The sequence below is a fragment of the Paroedura picta genome, chromosome 12 (assembly GCF_049243985.1).
Source record: "Paroedura picta isolate Pp20150507F chromosome 12, Ppicta_v3.0, whole genome shotgun sequence".
Classification (NCBI taxonomy): Eukaryota; Metazoa; Chordata; class Lepidosauria; order Squamata; family Gekkonidae; genus Paroedura; species Paroedura picta.
This window is the reverse complement of record NC_135380.1, coordinates 35182705-35196121: the sequence shown is the minus strand read 5'-3', so window position 1 is coordinate 35196121 and position 13417 is coordinate 35182705. Positions and strand designations below refer to the sequence as shown.

The following is a 13417-nucleotide window of genomic DNA, read 5'->3' as shown; positions in this document are numbered from 1 at the left end:
ATGGCATTTTTAAATAGTTTCTTTTAAACAAAATTAAAAATACACTGAAACTTCACCCTTCAGCACTGCAATGAAAACAAATTCTGGAAAATATTCAATATTCTGAATTCAGATACTATAATTTATGGATAATCAATTAACTGTACCTGTTCTCAGTGGATCAGACCCTGTCACATGCTTCCTTCCAATCCACTATATTAACAATATCTGGTGTAGAAAATTCTCACACTGGCAGGAGGCTCATTCCTGCTAGCATAAGTATCGTATGGAAGCAAAATGTCGCCATTCTCAGTATGGATCTGCAGGATTCACGCCATAGATAAGCTTTTTCAACATAAAAAATCAAATGTGCAGCCCTCATGAAAGATCAAATGTGTAAGCCTGAGGGCCCAGCATACCTGAGGGACTGCTTGTCGGAATAAGACCATCAAATAAAAACTTAGCAATCCCTGGCCCCAAAAAAGTACATCTGGCCCCAACTAGGGCCAGGGCCTTTTCTTTCCTGGCCTTGACCTGGTGGAATGAGCTTCCAGAAGAGCTGAGGGCCCTGATGGAACTGATTCAGTTCCACAGGGCCTGTAAAATGGAGTTCTTCTGCCAGGCATGTGGTTGGGGCTCATGAACATCTAGACGACTTGACTCAACACCATTGGGCGCCCTATAATATGGCCCCCCCGAAAAACCAAAAATCAAGACGTTCTTTGTTTTAATCTGCCCTTACAGCTGATTGATTGTTTTCAGATGATTTTAAATGTTATAGCTGTTTATGAAAAAAATATTTTATATGTTTTTGTGATCATGTGATAAGCCACCCCGAGTGTGTGGCTGCCACAACCAGGGACAGAGCTTTCTCTGTCCTGGACCCCACCTGGTGGAACGAGCCCCCCGAGGAGATCAGAACTAAAACAATTCCACAGGGCCTGCAAATGGAAGGTCCTCCACCAGGCATTTGGTTGAGATTGACTAGAACCAACAACACTGCTGGGCCCCTGAACCTTCGTCCTATAAATCTATGCAACTGAACCGACCACCCATGGGTCTGTTTGATTGTTACTCTGTTAAAATGTTACTCTCTTTGTTAACATTATTATCATTGTTACTATTTCTATCCAACATTACTGAGTTTGATTGATGTATTGTTCCTCTACAATTTATGTGAACCACCCTGAGCCTCATGGGAGGGCAGTATATAAGAAATATAATAAAATAAAAAATAACTGGAGTTACATTATTCTAGGTCCACTGACTTCAAATGAGTCTACATAGGGCCACACTTTACCTTCATAAAGCAACCACAAATATAAGCCCCGAGCCAGAGATTTATGAAAATGCAATTGATACGCCCAAAGTATCTTGTTTTCAGTTAGCTTCCCTTTGTAATTATCAAACATTCCTTCCTCCACCTCAATCTCCAATTATTTTATCATCTTCCTCTGCTACTAGACTCTAAACGTACAATCAATACTTCTGGCTAGAATACTTGGGAGCCCCATTATTCTGTTATAAATCTGAATCTATCCTTACATGTTCTCAAAGCTTTTGATAGCAATGGCTAAAACAACTTATTGTGAATCCCTTTTCAGTTTAGTGCGGTTTATATTTTATTCTAAATTCTAAATTGTTATAAGACATCTCATAGCAAAAATACAGCTGTTATATACCAAGAAAGAGTAACTTTTAACAGCAACTGGTCAGTCAGTAGAAACACCAAAAGCCTGCTCAGAAACTACAGAATATTATATTAGGGCAGAGTTTCCTTAACTCAAATGATCGTGCTACCATGATCGACAATTGATAATATAAAGGTAAAGGTATCCCCTGTGCAAGCACCGAGTCATGTCTGACCCTTGGGGTGATGCCCTCCAGCGTTTTCATGGCAGACTCAATACGGGGTGGTTTGCCAGTGCCTTCCCCAGTCATTACCGTTTACCCCCCAGCAAGCTGGGTACTCATTTTACCGACCTCGGAAGGATGGAAGGATGAGTCAACCTTGAGCCGGCTGCTGGGATTGAACTCCCAGCCTCATGAGCAAAGCTTTCAGACAGCTGCCTTACCACTCTGCGCCACAAGAGGCTCTTTTGATAATATAGCATTATTTAAAATTTTGTGAGCAGTTACTACAAAAATGCTCTAAAAGTAATGCATTTGATGACAAATCTTCCCAAGGACTATAAACAACATATGAATGTTTAAAATTTTGGGGGGAAATCTTATTCCAGGTGCATTATGGTGGTGGAAAATGCTGTCATCACAGCTGACTTATGATGAACCTGTAGGGTTTTCAAGGCAAGAGGCAGTCAGAGGTGATCTGCCATTACCTGCCTCTGCATAGCAGCCCTGGTATTCCTTGGCAGATTCCCATCCAAAAACTAGCCAGGGCTGATTCTGCTTAGCTTCCAAGATCTGAAGAGACTGAGCCATCCTGGGCTATGCAGGTCAGGGCAGGTATATTATACAGGGAATAATATAGAATATGTTGTATTATCTTAAATTGATCGATTGGGAAATACCCTCATGATAGGACCACAGAATATGATTTGCATGTAGGGTCAAGTTCTGGTTGAAACTCTCACAAAGTCTCACAAAGTCTCGAACTAAATTTCTAACCCATATTACAAAAATGTAAAACATATTAAGTATGCTTTAGTTGGCTTCATTTTCCAATTAACATTATTTGGAATAACTGTATTCTCAAACTGCATTTTATGACCATTGTCTAAATAAACACCAGGAAGAGATTGAAGCCAAGAAAAAAAAAACCCTGTTAATTGACATTTTAAAATATCTTCTGCTTTATTTATGACGTGTCCATACTGACTGAGTTTGATGTTTCATGATTCAGTCAAATGAGCCCTTCGCCATTTTGGAATGTATTGCCCCAGAGCAAAGTCTTGTAGAAAGATGAAAGTCAAATGCCACCCGGAGTATAGGACACTCACAAACTTGCAAGTGCAGCTCAGAATCTGATGGGGAAGAAAACAAAACAACCAGACTCCAAAGTAGGCCACTGGAGAATGAATAAGCACACTGTACAACTTCATCCTTTTATTTGTGTACCACTGTAGAATTCTAACCCAAGTGGGAAATTACACCCATCAGATATGGAGCTGACCCATCAATCCCAATTTGGAAACAAGTCACCCTACTCAAAAGCTTATCCTCAGAAGATTGATTGCCATTGATTCTTTTTCAAACAGGGTGGCCTGGGGGGGAAGGGGAGGAATGGGTCAATAATAAACAATTATGTGACAGCAGCTGTCTCTGGGTACTGGCCTGGACAACTCAGCTCAATGAATCGATACATTAAATCCCATCTCCATTTTAAAAACCATCAGGAAACAAATTCTTTCATACCTATAATCTGGCTAGAAAATGCAACAAAGGCAGTGAAATCCCAGCAAAAAGAGCTGATCGTGTAGATTGACTGAAGGACTGCAGTCAAATTGACCGGTAGTGGTGACATCAGCTCATTCCTTGTATTCTGCACTACTCTGCAAGGAAAGGAAGGGAATGGCTGGGCTTGTTAAATAAAGACCAGTACCATCTAGCTGAATAAATATCACCAATTGATTTGCATAGGCATCATATGAAAAGTTTCTACATTCCCATCCTACCAAACATTCCCATCCTACCAGGGTGGAGTGCTTCTCAATTCTTTCACTTCATGTTTATGAGTGACATGAGGATTGAGGAGTATGTATGGTATGTGCATTTGTCTCAGTTAATTAATTCAATACACATAATGATGATTATATTAGATTTATTACCCACCACTCCCAGACTAGCTGGCTCATGGCGGGTTACAAATTAACCCCCTCCACACACAAGCACTGGGTCATGTCTGATCCTTGGGGTGACGCCCTCCAGCTTTTTCATGGCAGACTCAATTCAGGGTGGCCTTGCCATTCCCTTCCCCATTTATTATCGTTTTACCCCCCAGCAGCAAGCTGGGTACTCATTTTACCAACCTCGGAAGGATGGAAGGCTGAGTCAACCTTGAGCCGGCTGCTGGGATCGAACTTCCAACCTCATGGACAGACTGCTTCAGACAGCATTTATGCCGCTTACCAGTCTGCACCACAAGAGGCTCTCTACCACACACAATATTACCCCGTAAAAACAATTATCTTAACATATTGTCCCTCCCTGGTGGTGAAAATACATACCAATCCCACCCCTTCCCTTCCTCTCATCATACCCAAACCTGTGCCTCAGGGGGAGAAGTAATGAGAGTAGCATGATGTTCTGGCTGTTCAGAACAGAGGCCCACTCATCTTAACTCAACCAAATAGCTGGCGGAAGAGCTCCATGTTGCAGGCCCTGCGGAACTGTGGAAACTCTGGGAGGGCTCCCAGTTCTTCTGTGAGCTCATTTCACCAGGACCGGGCCAGGACCAAAAAGACGCTAGCCCTGGTTGAGGCCAAAGACCACTAACAAGTTTGCACCTGCAAAACAGAGAGCCAGTACAGGGCATGAGGCAATAGGCAATCCCTCTGGTATGTGAGGCCCATACCGCTGATGGCCTTGAAGTTTAGTACCAAAACCTTGAAATTGATCTGGGTCTCAACTGGCAGCCAGTGCAGCAGCCTCAGCACTGCCTGGATATGGGTTCTCCAAGATGTTACTGCGAGGACCCCACCCGGTGCATTCTATACCAGCTACAACTTCCAGGTCAAGAATAAGGGAAGGCCCACATAGAGTGAGTTACAGAAGTCAAGTCTAGAGGTGACCGTCACATGGACCACTAAAGTTAGTTGCTCTAGTGACAGGAAGGTAGCTTCTAGCCTCACCTGATGTAGATTTTATGTTATTTACTATAAATTAATTATAACTTACTTTATTAGATCAGGGGTCCCAAACTTGAGTCCCACGGGCCGCATGCAGCCCCAGACCTCTTTCTGTGCAGCCCTCCAACCTGTTTGTCTGCTGCTATCAACCTCAGGCTATTTTCCATAATGTTCTTCCTGCCTCAAGAGGCACCATCTACTGCTGTTCATCCTGTCCCTTTCTTGAAAAAAAGAAAAACAACATGGTTTGTTTGGGGCTCCATGGTTCCTTCTGTCAGCCACTACACCAAACTGGGAAAGGGAGGAGCTAGGCCCCTAAAATTATACTATATATATTTTATGTATTCAAGGATAACATTGAAATTCTGCAATTGCTGCTCTGCTAAAAATCCTGTAAAATGTCTGCAAAAGGAAATTGTTTCAAAGAAACAAATAATTGTAGATAAGCATCATTTGAACTGGCTTTCACTCATGTGTATGGAAAATGACATCCTGAAGACCATTGACTTCCAGCCAATAATACATTAATTCTCTGAAAATAAATCCCGCAAATGCTTGTTGTAAGAAGAAGTTTGTGGTAATTTCATACTGTGCCATCTGATCTGTGTGGTTTACTGAGTATTATTGTGTTTTTCAAGCCTTGTGTATTGTTCAAAAGTTTATCATGTTGATTAATTGCTGCTGTACAGCATGTTTTAATGTTTTAACACCAGTTTTGTTGAATTGCCAATAAAATAAACATATGCTTAATGTTATCGAGCATTTACTTTTTATTCCTGTGAGTGTTTGTCATAGGAGCCCTAGCACAGGGTAGTCAACCTGTGGTCCTCCTGATGTTCATGGACTACAATTCCCATGATCCCCTGCCAGTAAACACTGTCAGGGGCTCATGGGAATTGTAGTCCATGAACATCTGGAGGACCACAGGTTGATTACCCCTGCCCTAGCACACTGCTTTGCTCAGGGGCCCATAATGCTGTTAAGATGGCCCTGCGGTAGGGGAACCAGGACCATTGTTCCCAGGGATGTAAGCCATTATTGCACCAATGTAAAAAGGCAGGTGAACAGGCTAGAAAATGGCTGTCATGGCAGCACTACTGAGATGTGCGCTGCCTATGAGCCACGGAACGCTCTGGTGCTCCTGGAGGGATACCAACTTCCAAAGGGGGGAAGGAGTGAAACAAGGGAGGGAAAAGGTACAAAGGAGGCAAGGAATGGAGGAAAAGTTTAGAGATATCTCAGAAAAAATATTCACAGTAGAGCTCACGCTATGCTGTCTCCTTGTCTGAGGAAGGAGAAAGACTGGCAAGAGAGATGCGGCATGTATGACAGGAAGAAGGAGGGCATTTCTTTCAGCTTCTGACTCCCTGAGAAGCTGATGAGAAAACCTGCTCCTCGGATGTCCTCTGCTCCAGAGGGAGAATGGGATTTTCCCTTCTATATGAGTACTTGCAAATCCCCATTTGTTCAGTACTCTTACCTTTGAAAACTGGTTCTTAGATTGTAGCCACAACTGGAATGCTGACTGTGAGAGTTACTGGGGGGGGGGGGGCGGAGAGAGGGAGCTGTGGCCTGGTGCCAGGGCCCGGCGGTTGGGGACCACCGTTTTAGGCTATTAATGATAATATTGTGGAATGTATTTAAACTGATGTTTTATGTGATGTTCTCCCAGCTTGCTGGGAGAAGTGGAATATAAATCTAAGTAATAAAAAATAAATAACATATTGTTACAGTATGATAATATAACCATCATCCATCTGGTTCTTTACGTTCCCAACTTTCATTTAAAATCTCTACCCTTCCATTGTGGAGATTTGCTTCCCAAGGGTTCAATGGTAAGCAAGGGCCAGCAAGGCGTTGAGATTCTAGGGAGACTGTGTTGCTCCTCACAGAATGCCAAGAATTACATGCTCCACAGGGACTTCATGCAGAGTAACCTGTTTGTTTATTTAGAAAATATATTTAGATATATTTAGAAAATATATATTGTGCCTTTCTAGTATGGACAATATTCAAGGCAGCATGGACACAGGAACATATGAGGCTGTCTTATACTGAATCAAATCTTCAGTCCATTGAGGTATTGTCTACATAGATTGGTAGTGGCTCTCCGGGGCCTCTGCAGAAGTCTTTCATTTCACCTCCTACCTGATCCCTTTAACTGGAGATACGGGGGACCGAACCTAGATCCTTCTGCATGTAAAATATATATTGGGTCACAGCACCTTCCTGCCATCTCTCTTGTACCATCAAGAAGCTTTGTCTGTTTTTTGTTTTTAAATCAGTAATTGACCTCTTGTTATAATGCCTATCAGGTCCTCTGAATCCCCAGCTTTAATTTTTAAGAAATCTCTAGCACCTATTGTTGTGGTAGGGTTGCCAGGTCCCCCCTGGCCACTGGCGGCAGATGTAGGGGGTAGGGTTGCCAGATCTGGGTTGGGAAACTCTTGGAGATTTGGAAATGGAGCCTGCGGAGGATAGGGACCTCACTGGGGTACAATGCCATAGGATGCATCCAATTTCTTCAAAGGATGTTTGAAGATGAGCTGTAATTCTGGGGAGTTCCCAGGTTCCACCTGGAGGCTGGCATCTGTATACTGTGGAAATTTGGGATTTTACCCATCATTCCATGGATTCTCTGACCTCAACCACCCAACTGCCATGTGAAGTCTGCCACCTGAACCTCTATCTTCAGGGGATGGGAAGATGGGGAAATCAGAAAAGTTACGCACCCTTCATGACACTGCTCCCCACCCCCAGCTTGGCTTTCACATTTTGAGAGAGTAGACAGATGTAAGAAGAAAACAGTTCAACTATTTTTAAGAGATCAAAACATGAGAGAATGAGAAATCCCCTCATAGCAGGCCAGACTGAAATAAAATTAATAAAATATAAGTAGAATTAAATATTCCCTTCACAGACAGCCAGGTTCAGCTTAATACATATGACAACAATATGAACACATCTCACAGCTGGCCAAACTAGACCTAAAATAGAAAAAACAGAAGCTTGGTAACAGCCAGCGGGTTTAGAAAAGGTAGGAAATCTGTAAGATGCCTCAGGGCCAGCGTTGCCTTACTGGAATTCAAACAATAAAAGGCAAAGATTCAACTCAGTCAGTGTGCCAGATGTTCTTAGTGACTTGCTGCCAAACCAGAATCAGAGGCCATGGTTTTAAATGAGTCTGCCAAGGACAGCTCTGCATGGTGTCCAAACTGACCAGCCATAGCTATAGACAGGACTCTGCTGAAAGACAAGAAATAAACTAAAAATAAAAAAGCAGCAGCTCTAAATCATATCCCACCCCCTAGAAAAGGTTTCAAAATGAAAATGACAAAACGCAATTAGGACAACAGAACTTGTAACAACAGCATGGGGAAAAAATAAACAACTCTTTTGAAAAATACCCTAGAACTGACAGCAGAAATTTCAGCTAATGGAAGACAAGGACCATATTAATCTGTTATATTCTCTCACGGCAGACCACCAACTCCCCCCTCATGCTGTTCCAGGTGGTTTCCGGTCTCTGATGACCTGCATTTCTTGGGCCATTTTGGGCTGCAGTCAGAGGAGAGGCAAGTGAGTCCTGCTCCATGGACAGCAATTTCACAACAGATTCAAGCCATTGTATTAAAGGAATTAATTTAAACAGCAGTAGCAGAACGATCCAACTCAATATGATAAGAGACACTTCATGTGTTTTGGTTCCTAAATGATCATTAACACAAACCATTGTTGATGTGACATCTGAAGTGAGTCTAAGAAACGGTAAAATTCTCTTTTTTTGTTGTTTTGTTTTGTTTCGTCTAACAGAGAAAAGAGGGTTGGCCTAAAGCTAGTTCCTGTATTTCTGGCAGGTACCAAAATTAACACAAGGATTTTTCCAGTTCATAGGTCAATCTCTTAGTCACTTTGTTATACCAGCTCATTTCTTTGCTAAACTCCCATGTATCTGCCTGCCTATACGCAAGTAATGAAAGAACCAAACGTCCAGTGGCTCTTTAAAGACCAACTCATTTACGGCTTCTATTTCATCAGGTGCATGGTTACCTGTCAGTTAAGAGTTACCTTTGGTGCTAATAAAATGGGTTTTGGCCCCAAAATGTTTATACCACAGTAAATGCATTTCTAAGTGCCACAAGACTTGGTTTTGTTGCAAAAGAAACACAGCTGCTCCTCTGGAATTTATCATTATACAGAGACACACATTTTTGGGACATAAAGGTGATACTCCTCTTCTACATGAGACCCGTATGGCACCATGTCAAGAGTAACCTCCCTCCCACCCTAAGCTGAATATCTCTTTCCACAGAAAATCCCTATCCACAGAGCTCAGTCAAATAAATCATGCTGTCCTAGGAATGGAGTAGAAAGTCTTTGTCTCCCTACTCTCTGGGGAGGCTACGTTGCCACTGAAGCAGCCAATGACATTAATGACTTCTCTAACATCTCTCCCCAGCATCCCTCAAAAGAGAGACCACTGAAAACAGTCATTCAGACAAAGCCAGCCATATGATAAAGCAAGTGGTAAAACTGATTCTTGCAGTAAGTGAGCAAGTAAATAAGCAAGTGAAGAATTATAAGTTTTACTCCACAAACCATCACCTGGAATTTCAAGAAAAACAATTCCATGACAGGCTGTTAACAGTCATCATTCCAGCAAGAAATATAACTGCAGAATATCTGTACATATACATATCCCAAATAACCACATTCACTTGATGTCCCAAAGGACTTACTTACCAGTATCCTAGATTTTCTTGAATAGTTTGAGGAAGAAGAAGAAAAAGAAGAAGATTACAGTCGCCTTCCCTTTCCTCTGCCCACAACAGACACCCTGTGAGGTGGGTAAGGGTTGAGAGAACCCTGATATCACTGCCTGGTCAGAACAGTTTTTATCAGACCTGTGGCAAGCCCAAGGTCACCCAGGTGGCTGCATGTGGGGGAGTGCAGAATCGAACCCGGCATGCCAGATTAGAAGTCCTCACTCCTAACCACTACACCAAGGAAGGACCACAAATGAACCCAAAACCCCATTATAAAGGAAAAACAAGACTAAAAATGGGTACACACCATTCACCATGCTATGTTTAAAAATGGATAACATAGCAAACCAAGAAATTTATTTAGCGATATTTCTCAGAGTAATAGAAATGATCAAACCACTGAGGGTACTAATATCACCCCCCCAGGTAAAAAGCTACAACTCTGGAAATATTGCACAGACTTTAATAGCACTAGTCTAGGATAAGTAAGTTGTAGAGGAACAGCAGGAAAACTTTACTTTCCTTCTCTCTGACACACACACACATATACACAATTGACTGTTACTTACAAGCATGTGATTTAAAGCTCCTAGCATCTTGTTCACTTGGCTTTGGTGCCTTCTGCGAAGTGTTCTGGATTAATCTATCAAATATCAGCAATGCCCCTCAATTAATACATGCTTCACTGATTTACTCATTGTTGACATGTTAAAAGTAAGAAATAGTAGGCATTTCAAACCAACCCAAAGTGTTGTGGGTGTCTTGAGTGAACTATCTGATATACTGAAGAGCTCTTATGTGGAAAATGTTTCCTGTACCTTTTAGGTATAGAGACAATTATAATCAGAGACAAACTGGAGCAGTGCATTAAAAACCACAGAGCAGTAAATTTCATGATGGCCACTCAGCTCATTGCCCAGCAGCAGAGTTTTCAGTTCTCTCTTTGGTATTGATTTAATGCAAGTTCTTTGATTTTATTAGCTACCTTCAGCAAATAAAATGAAAACCAAGCTATACATTCCATTAAATAATTGCAATTTATTTATGGCAGCTACATTTATCCTTTGGTAATTTATCCACGTGTCAAAATGTTTTGGATTTGTGCAATACAGCATGATATACACTGATATTTTAAAGTTTTATAGGTGCACATGTATTATAATATATATTTTTTCATTTTAACTTTTTTAATACTTATACCTATAATGCTGCTCAACCTTTTAGGTTCCTAACTTGTGCACACAGATTGGGTTACTCTGTTCCCTCTTTTGTTGTTTCATTACACTTATACTTCATGTTTTCTCCCAAACGGAACCTATAGTGATCTCCTGGTCAGGTTGACCAGCCTTATCTTTTCACTTTATCATTGTAAAAATAAGTTACCTGTATTGTTTCTGTTTTATGTGAAGTGCCCTGGCCTTCCTAAACATTTTTGGCACAAATCAAATCCAAATTTTAAGGTGCTGTCAATGAAGTACACATATCCTCCATCTTGGGCCTAGATACGATTTTGCCTTTGATTAATTGAGTACCTATGCTACAAGTTGCTCATATCTGTTCTCAAACAGAAGATAAACTGAAATGTGAGTTTCAAATCCCAGAACTGGGGGCCGAACTGTGGCTCTCCAGGTGCTCATGGATATGTAGGCTGACAGAGGCTCGTGGCAATTGCAGACTATGGAAATTTGGAGAGCCACAGTTTGCCCACCCCTGTCCTAGACCCATGCAGCTACCAGCTTGGTATGAATTCTGCTCTCGAGGTAAAGACTGCACCATGCAAGTTTGAAAGCACAAAGCAAGCTTCTCAGCCTCCAGCACGACCAGCTGAGTACAACTCTCTTCCTCCCCTTTAGTTGCCGTTGGTTTTCTCTCCCCCTGCCCTTTTTTTTGGCACTTGCGTCAAAAAGGCTGCCTACCCCCGTGGGAAGCTATCTCGAGCTCTATAGATGAAGAGTGCAGAAAAAGTATAATACATATTTAAATAACAAATGAAAGATTGGGTGAGAGGCACAAGAGAAGATATACATTTAGCTAAAGGCTGGGAGAAACTGTCCTCAAGAAGAATCTGTCCAGTTGGGAGCTTCAGCTATGATGCTAGCTACAGGTTGAGACTAGTTATAGATATTAAGGGAGGAGGTTATGAACAGCCTGTTCAAAGTCTACTTGTCCAGCTAGAACACAGACTTTGCTTTAAAAAAAAACGGGAATGACTACAGAAGAGAACAAGTCTACAGTTTGGACTGACTTAAAATACAATCTACACTACTGGCCAAGAATCCAAATCGTATCAGAAATATGCAACAACCATGCTTACTGCATCTTTCAAATTGATACAGAGATGCCCTTATTTCAGTTCTGCCCATTTGTCTGGTCCTGGCTTGCCATTCAATTGCTTAACATACTTGAGTCTCCAAACCCCACTTCTGCACCACACTTGATAACCGAGAATCCAGTTTGACAGTTTTGTCCATGTTAATCGACATGGAGTAGAATATGCCACTTACCTGACTATAATCCTAGTCTAGCCAAGCCACTCTGAGTCTGGTAGGCTTTTTCCTCTGCATTTGCTTCAGCCCCATCAATGTGCCACCTACAAAATTTCATCCCTTTACTGCATGTTGACTAATATGCTTAACAAAATCAGACTTTAAATGCCCTGCATTAATACATCAACCTTTTCCTCCATCACAACGTAAATTATGACTGGCTAAAAAAATATAAGAGTCAGAATAAAAATGTTTAAAGGGATTACTTCACATTTGCTTGGTCGCCAAATGATTTGGTTGGTTCATTTGGCTCACTACCTCCCTACACTCTCTAGCCATTTTGCCCGACAGATGAGAGACCACCTACCAATTTTTTCTAAACAGGATATAACAAGTGCAATATATTGAACTGTGATCAAGAACAGAATCAGTCCGATCCATGAATGGAAAAAGGCCACTTACATGATACAATTTAAAGGGCCAACTCTTGTTTATATTAACATAGTCTGGTCACTGCTGGTGAAATAATAATAATATGAAATAAAATTGTAGGTGTGAAAACATTGCACACCTCTGCTGTAAATAACCGAGGCTCCAAAAAATTGAATCTGGGCACATAAACTTAGTTTTAACATTATCCCCACTATGATATATAACACCCAATGTGGCAAAAGTGCTAAGTACATGCACTATGATCCAGGAAACCATTGTTTCATCTCACCTTAGCCACAAACGCACGGTGGCCTCAGTCAAGCCACTGATATTCCAACCCCATCGACACAACATGGGCTTCACAATACTGGCATATTTTATCAAGCTACTGAAAGGCTTACTGAACTAATTCAAGTAAATGCAAGTAAATCCCAAAGAAGCTCACAGATACCCTGCTCAGGCAAAAGGCAGCATAAAAAATTGTAAAATAAATAAAACATGGTGGAACAGGGGAATGAAATCTGCACTCTTACATTTTGTATGTCTTGATCTACTAAGGCGATTCTTACTTCAGACGGAGGCCTGAATTTGAACCCTGAATAAGTCCATGCCTGGGGGTATAGGAACAGAGACTTATTCCTCACAAAAGGGACCACTGTAAGGGTTAGCAGATGTCTTCTTTTTAGAGGACATGACCTCTTTTGAGAGGTGTCCATCTTCTTTTGGCTGTTTTTTTTTTTTTACTGATGAAAATGTTCTCTCTTTGAGTTGGAAGGTTAGGAATATTCCTAGTTAATAGCAATTATCACAGCTTAAATAGTTGGGGTATTTAAAATGATATTTGTATTTATTTATTGATTTAATCTGATTTATACACCGCCCTATCCAGCAAACCAGCTCAGTACATTGTATAATGTGTTAGCTGTGTTAATTGTATAAGGATATT

The 13417-nt window shown here is 41.3% G+C and overlaps 1 protein-coding gene across 5 annotated transcripts in view; it reads right to left on the bottom strand.

The window, feature by feature from the left end:
• The window catches only part of EHMT1 (euchromatic histone lysine methyltransferase 1), a 146937-nt gene that overhangs the window by 122713 nt on the left and 10807 nt on the right, over positions 1–13417 (bottom strand). Inside the window, exons 2-3 of one of the 5 annotated variants that reach the window (XM_077306598.1) lie at positions 12058–12143; positions 10123–10196 (exon numbers count right to left, since the gene is read on the bottom strand). The exons of 2 other annotated variants lie outside the window; for them this stretch is intronic. In XM_077306598.1, coding sequence (XP_077162713.1) covers positions 10123–10149 — 27 coding nt within the window. In that variant the 5' untranslated portion in view covers positions 10150–10196; positions 12058–12143. Of the gene's footprint in view, positions 1–10122; positions 10197–12057; positions 12144–13417 lie in introns of those variants that run through there. 2 more of the 5 variants (XM_077306610.1, XM_077306607.1) reach the window with 2 other exon arrangements.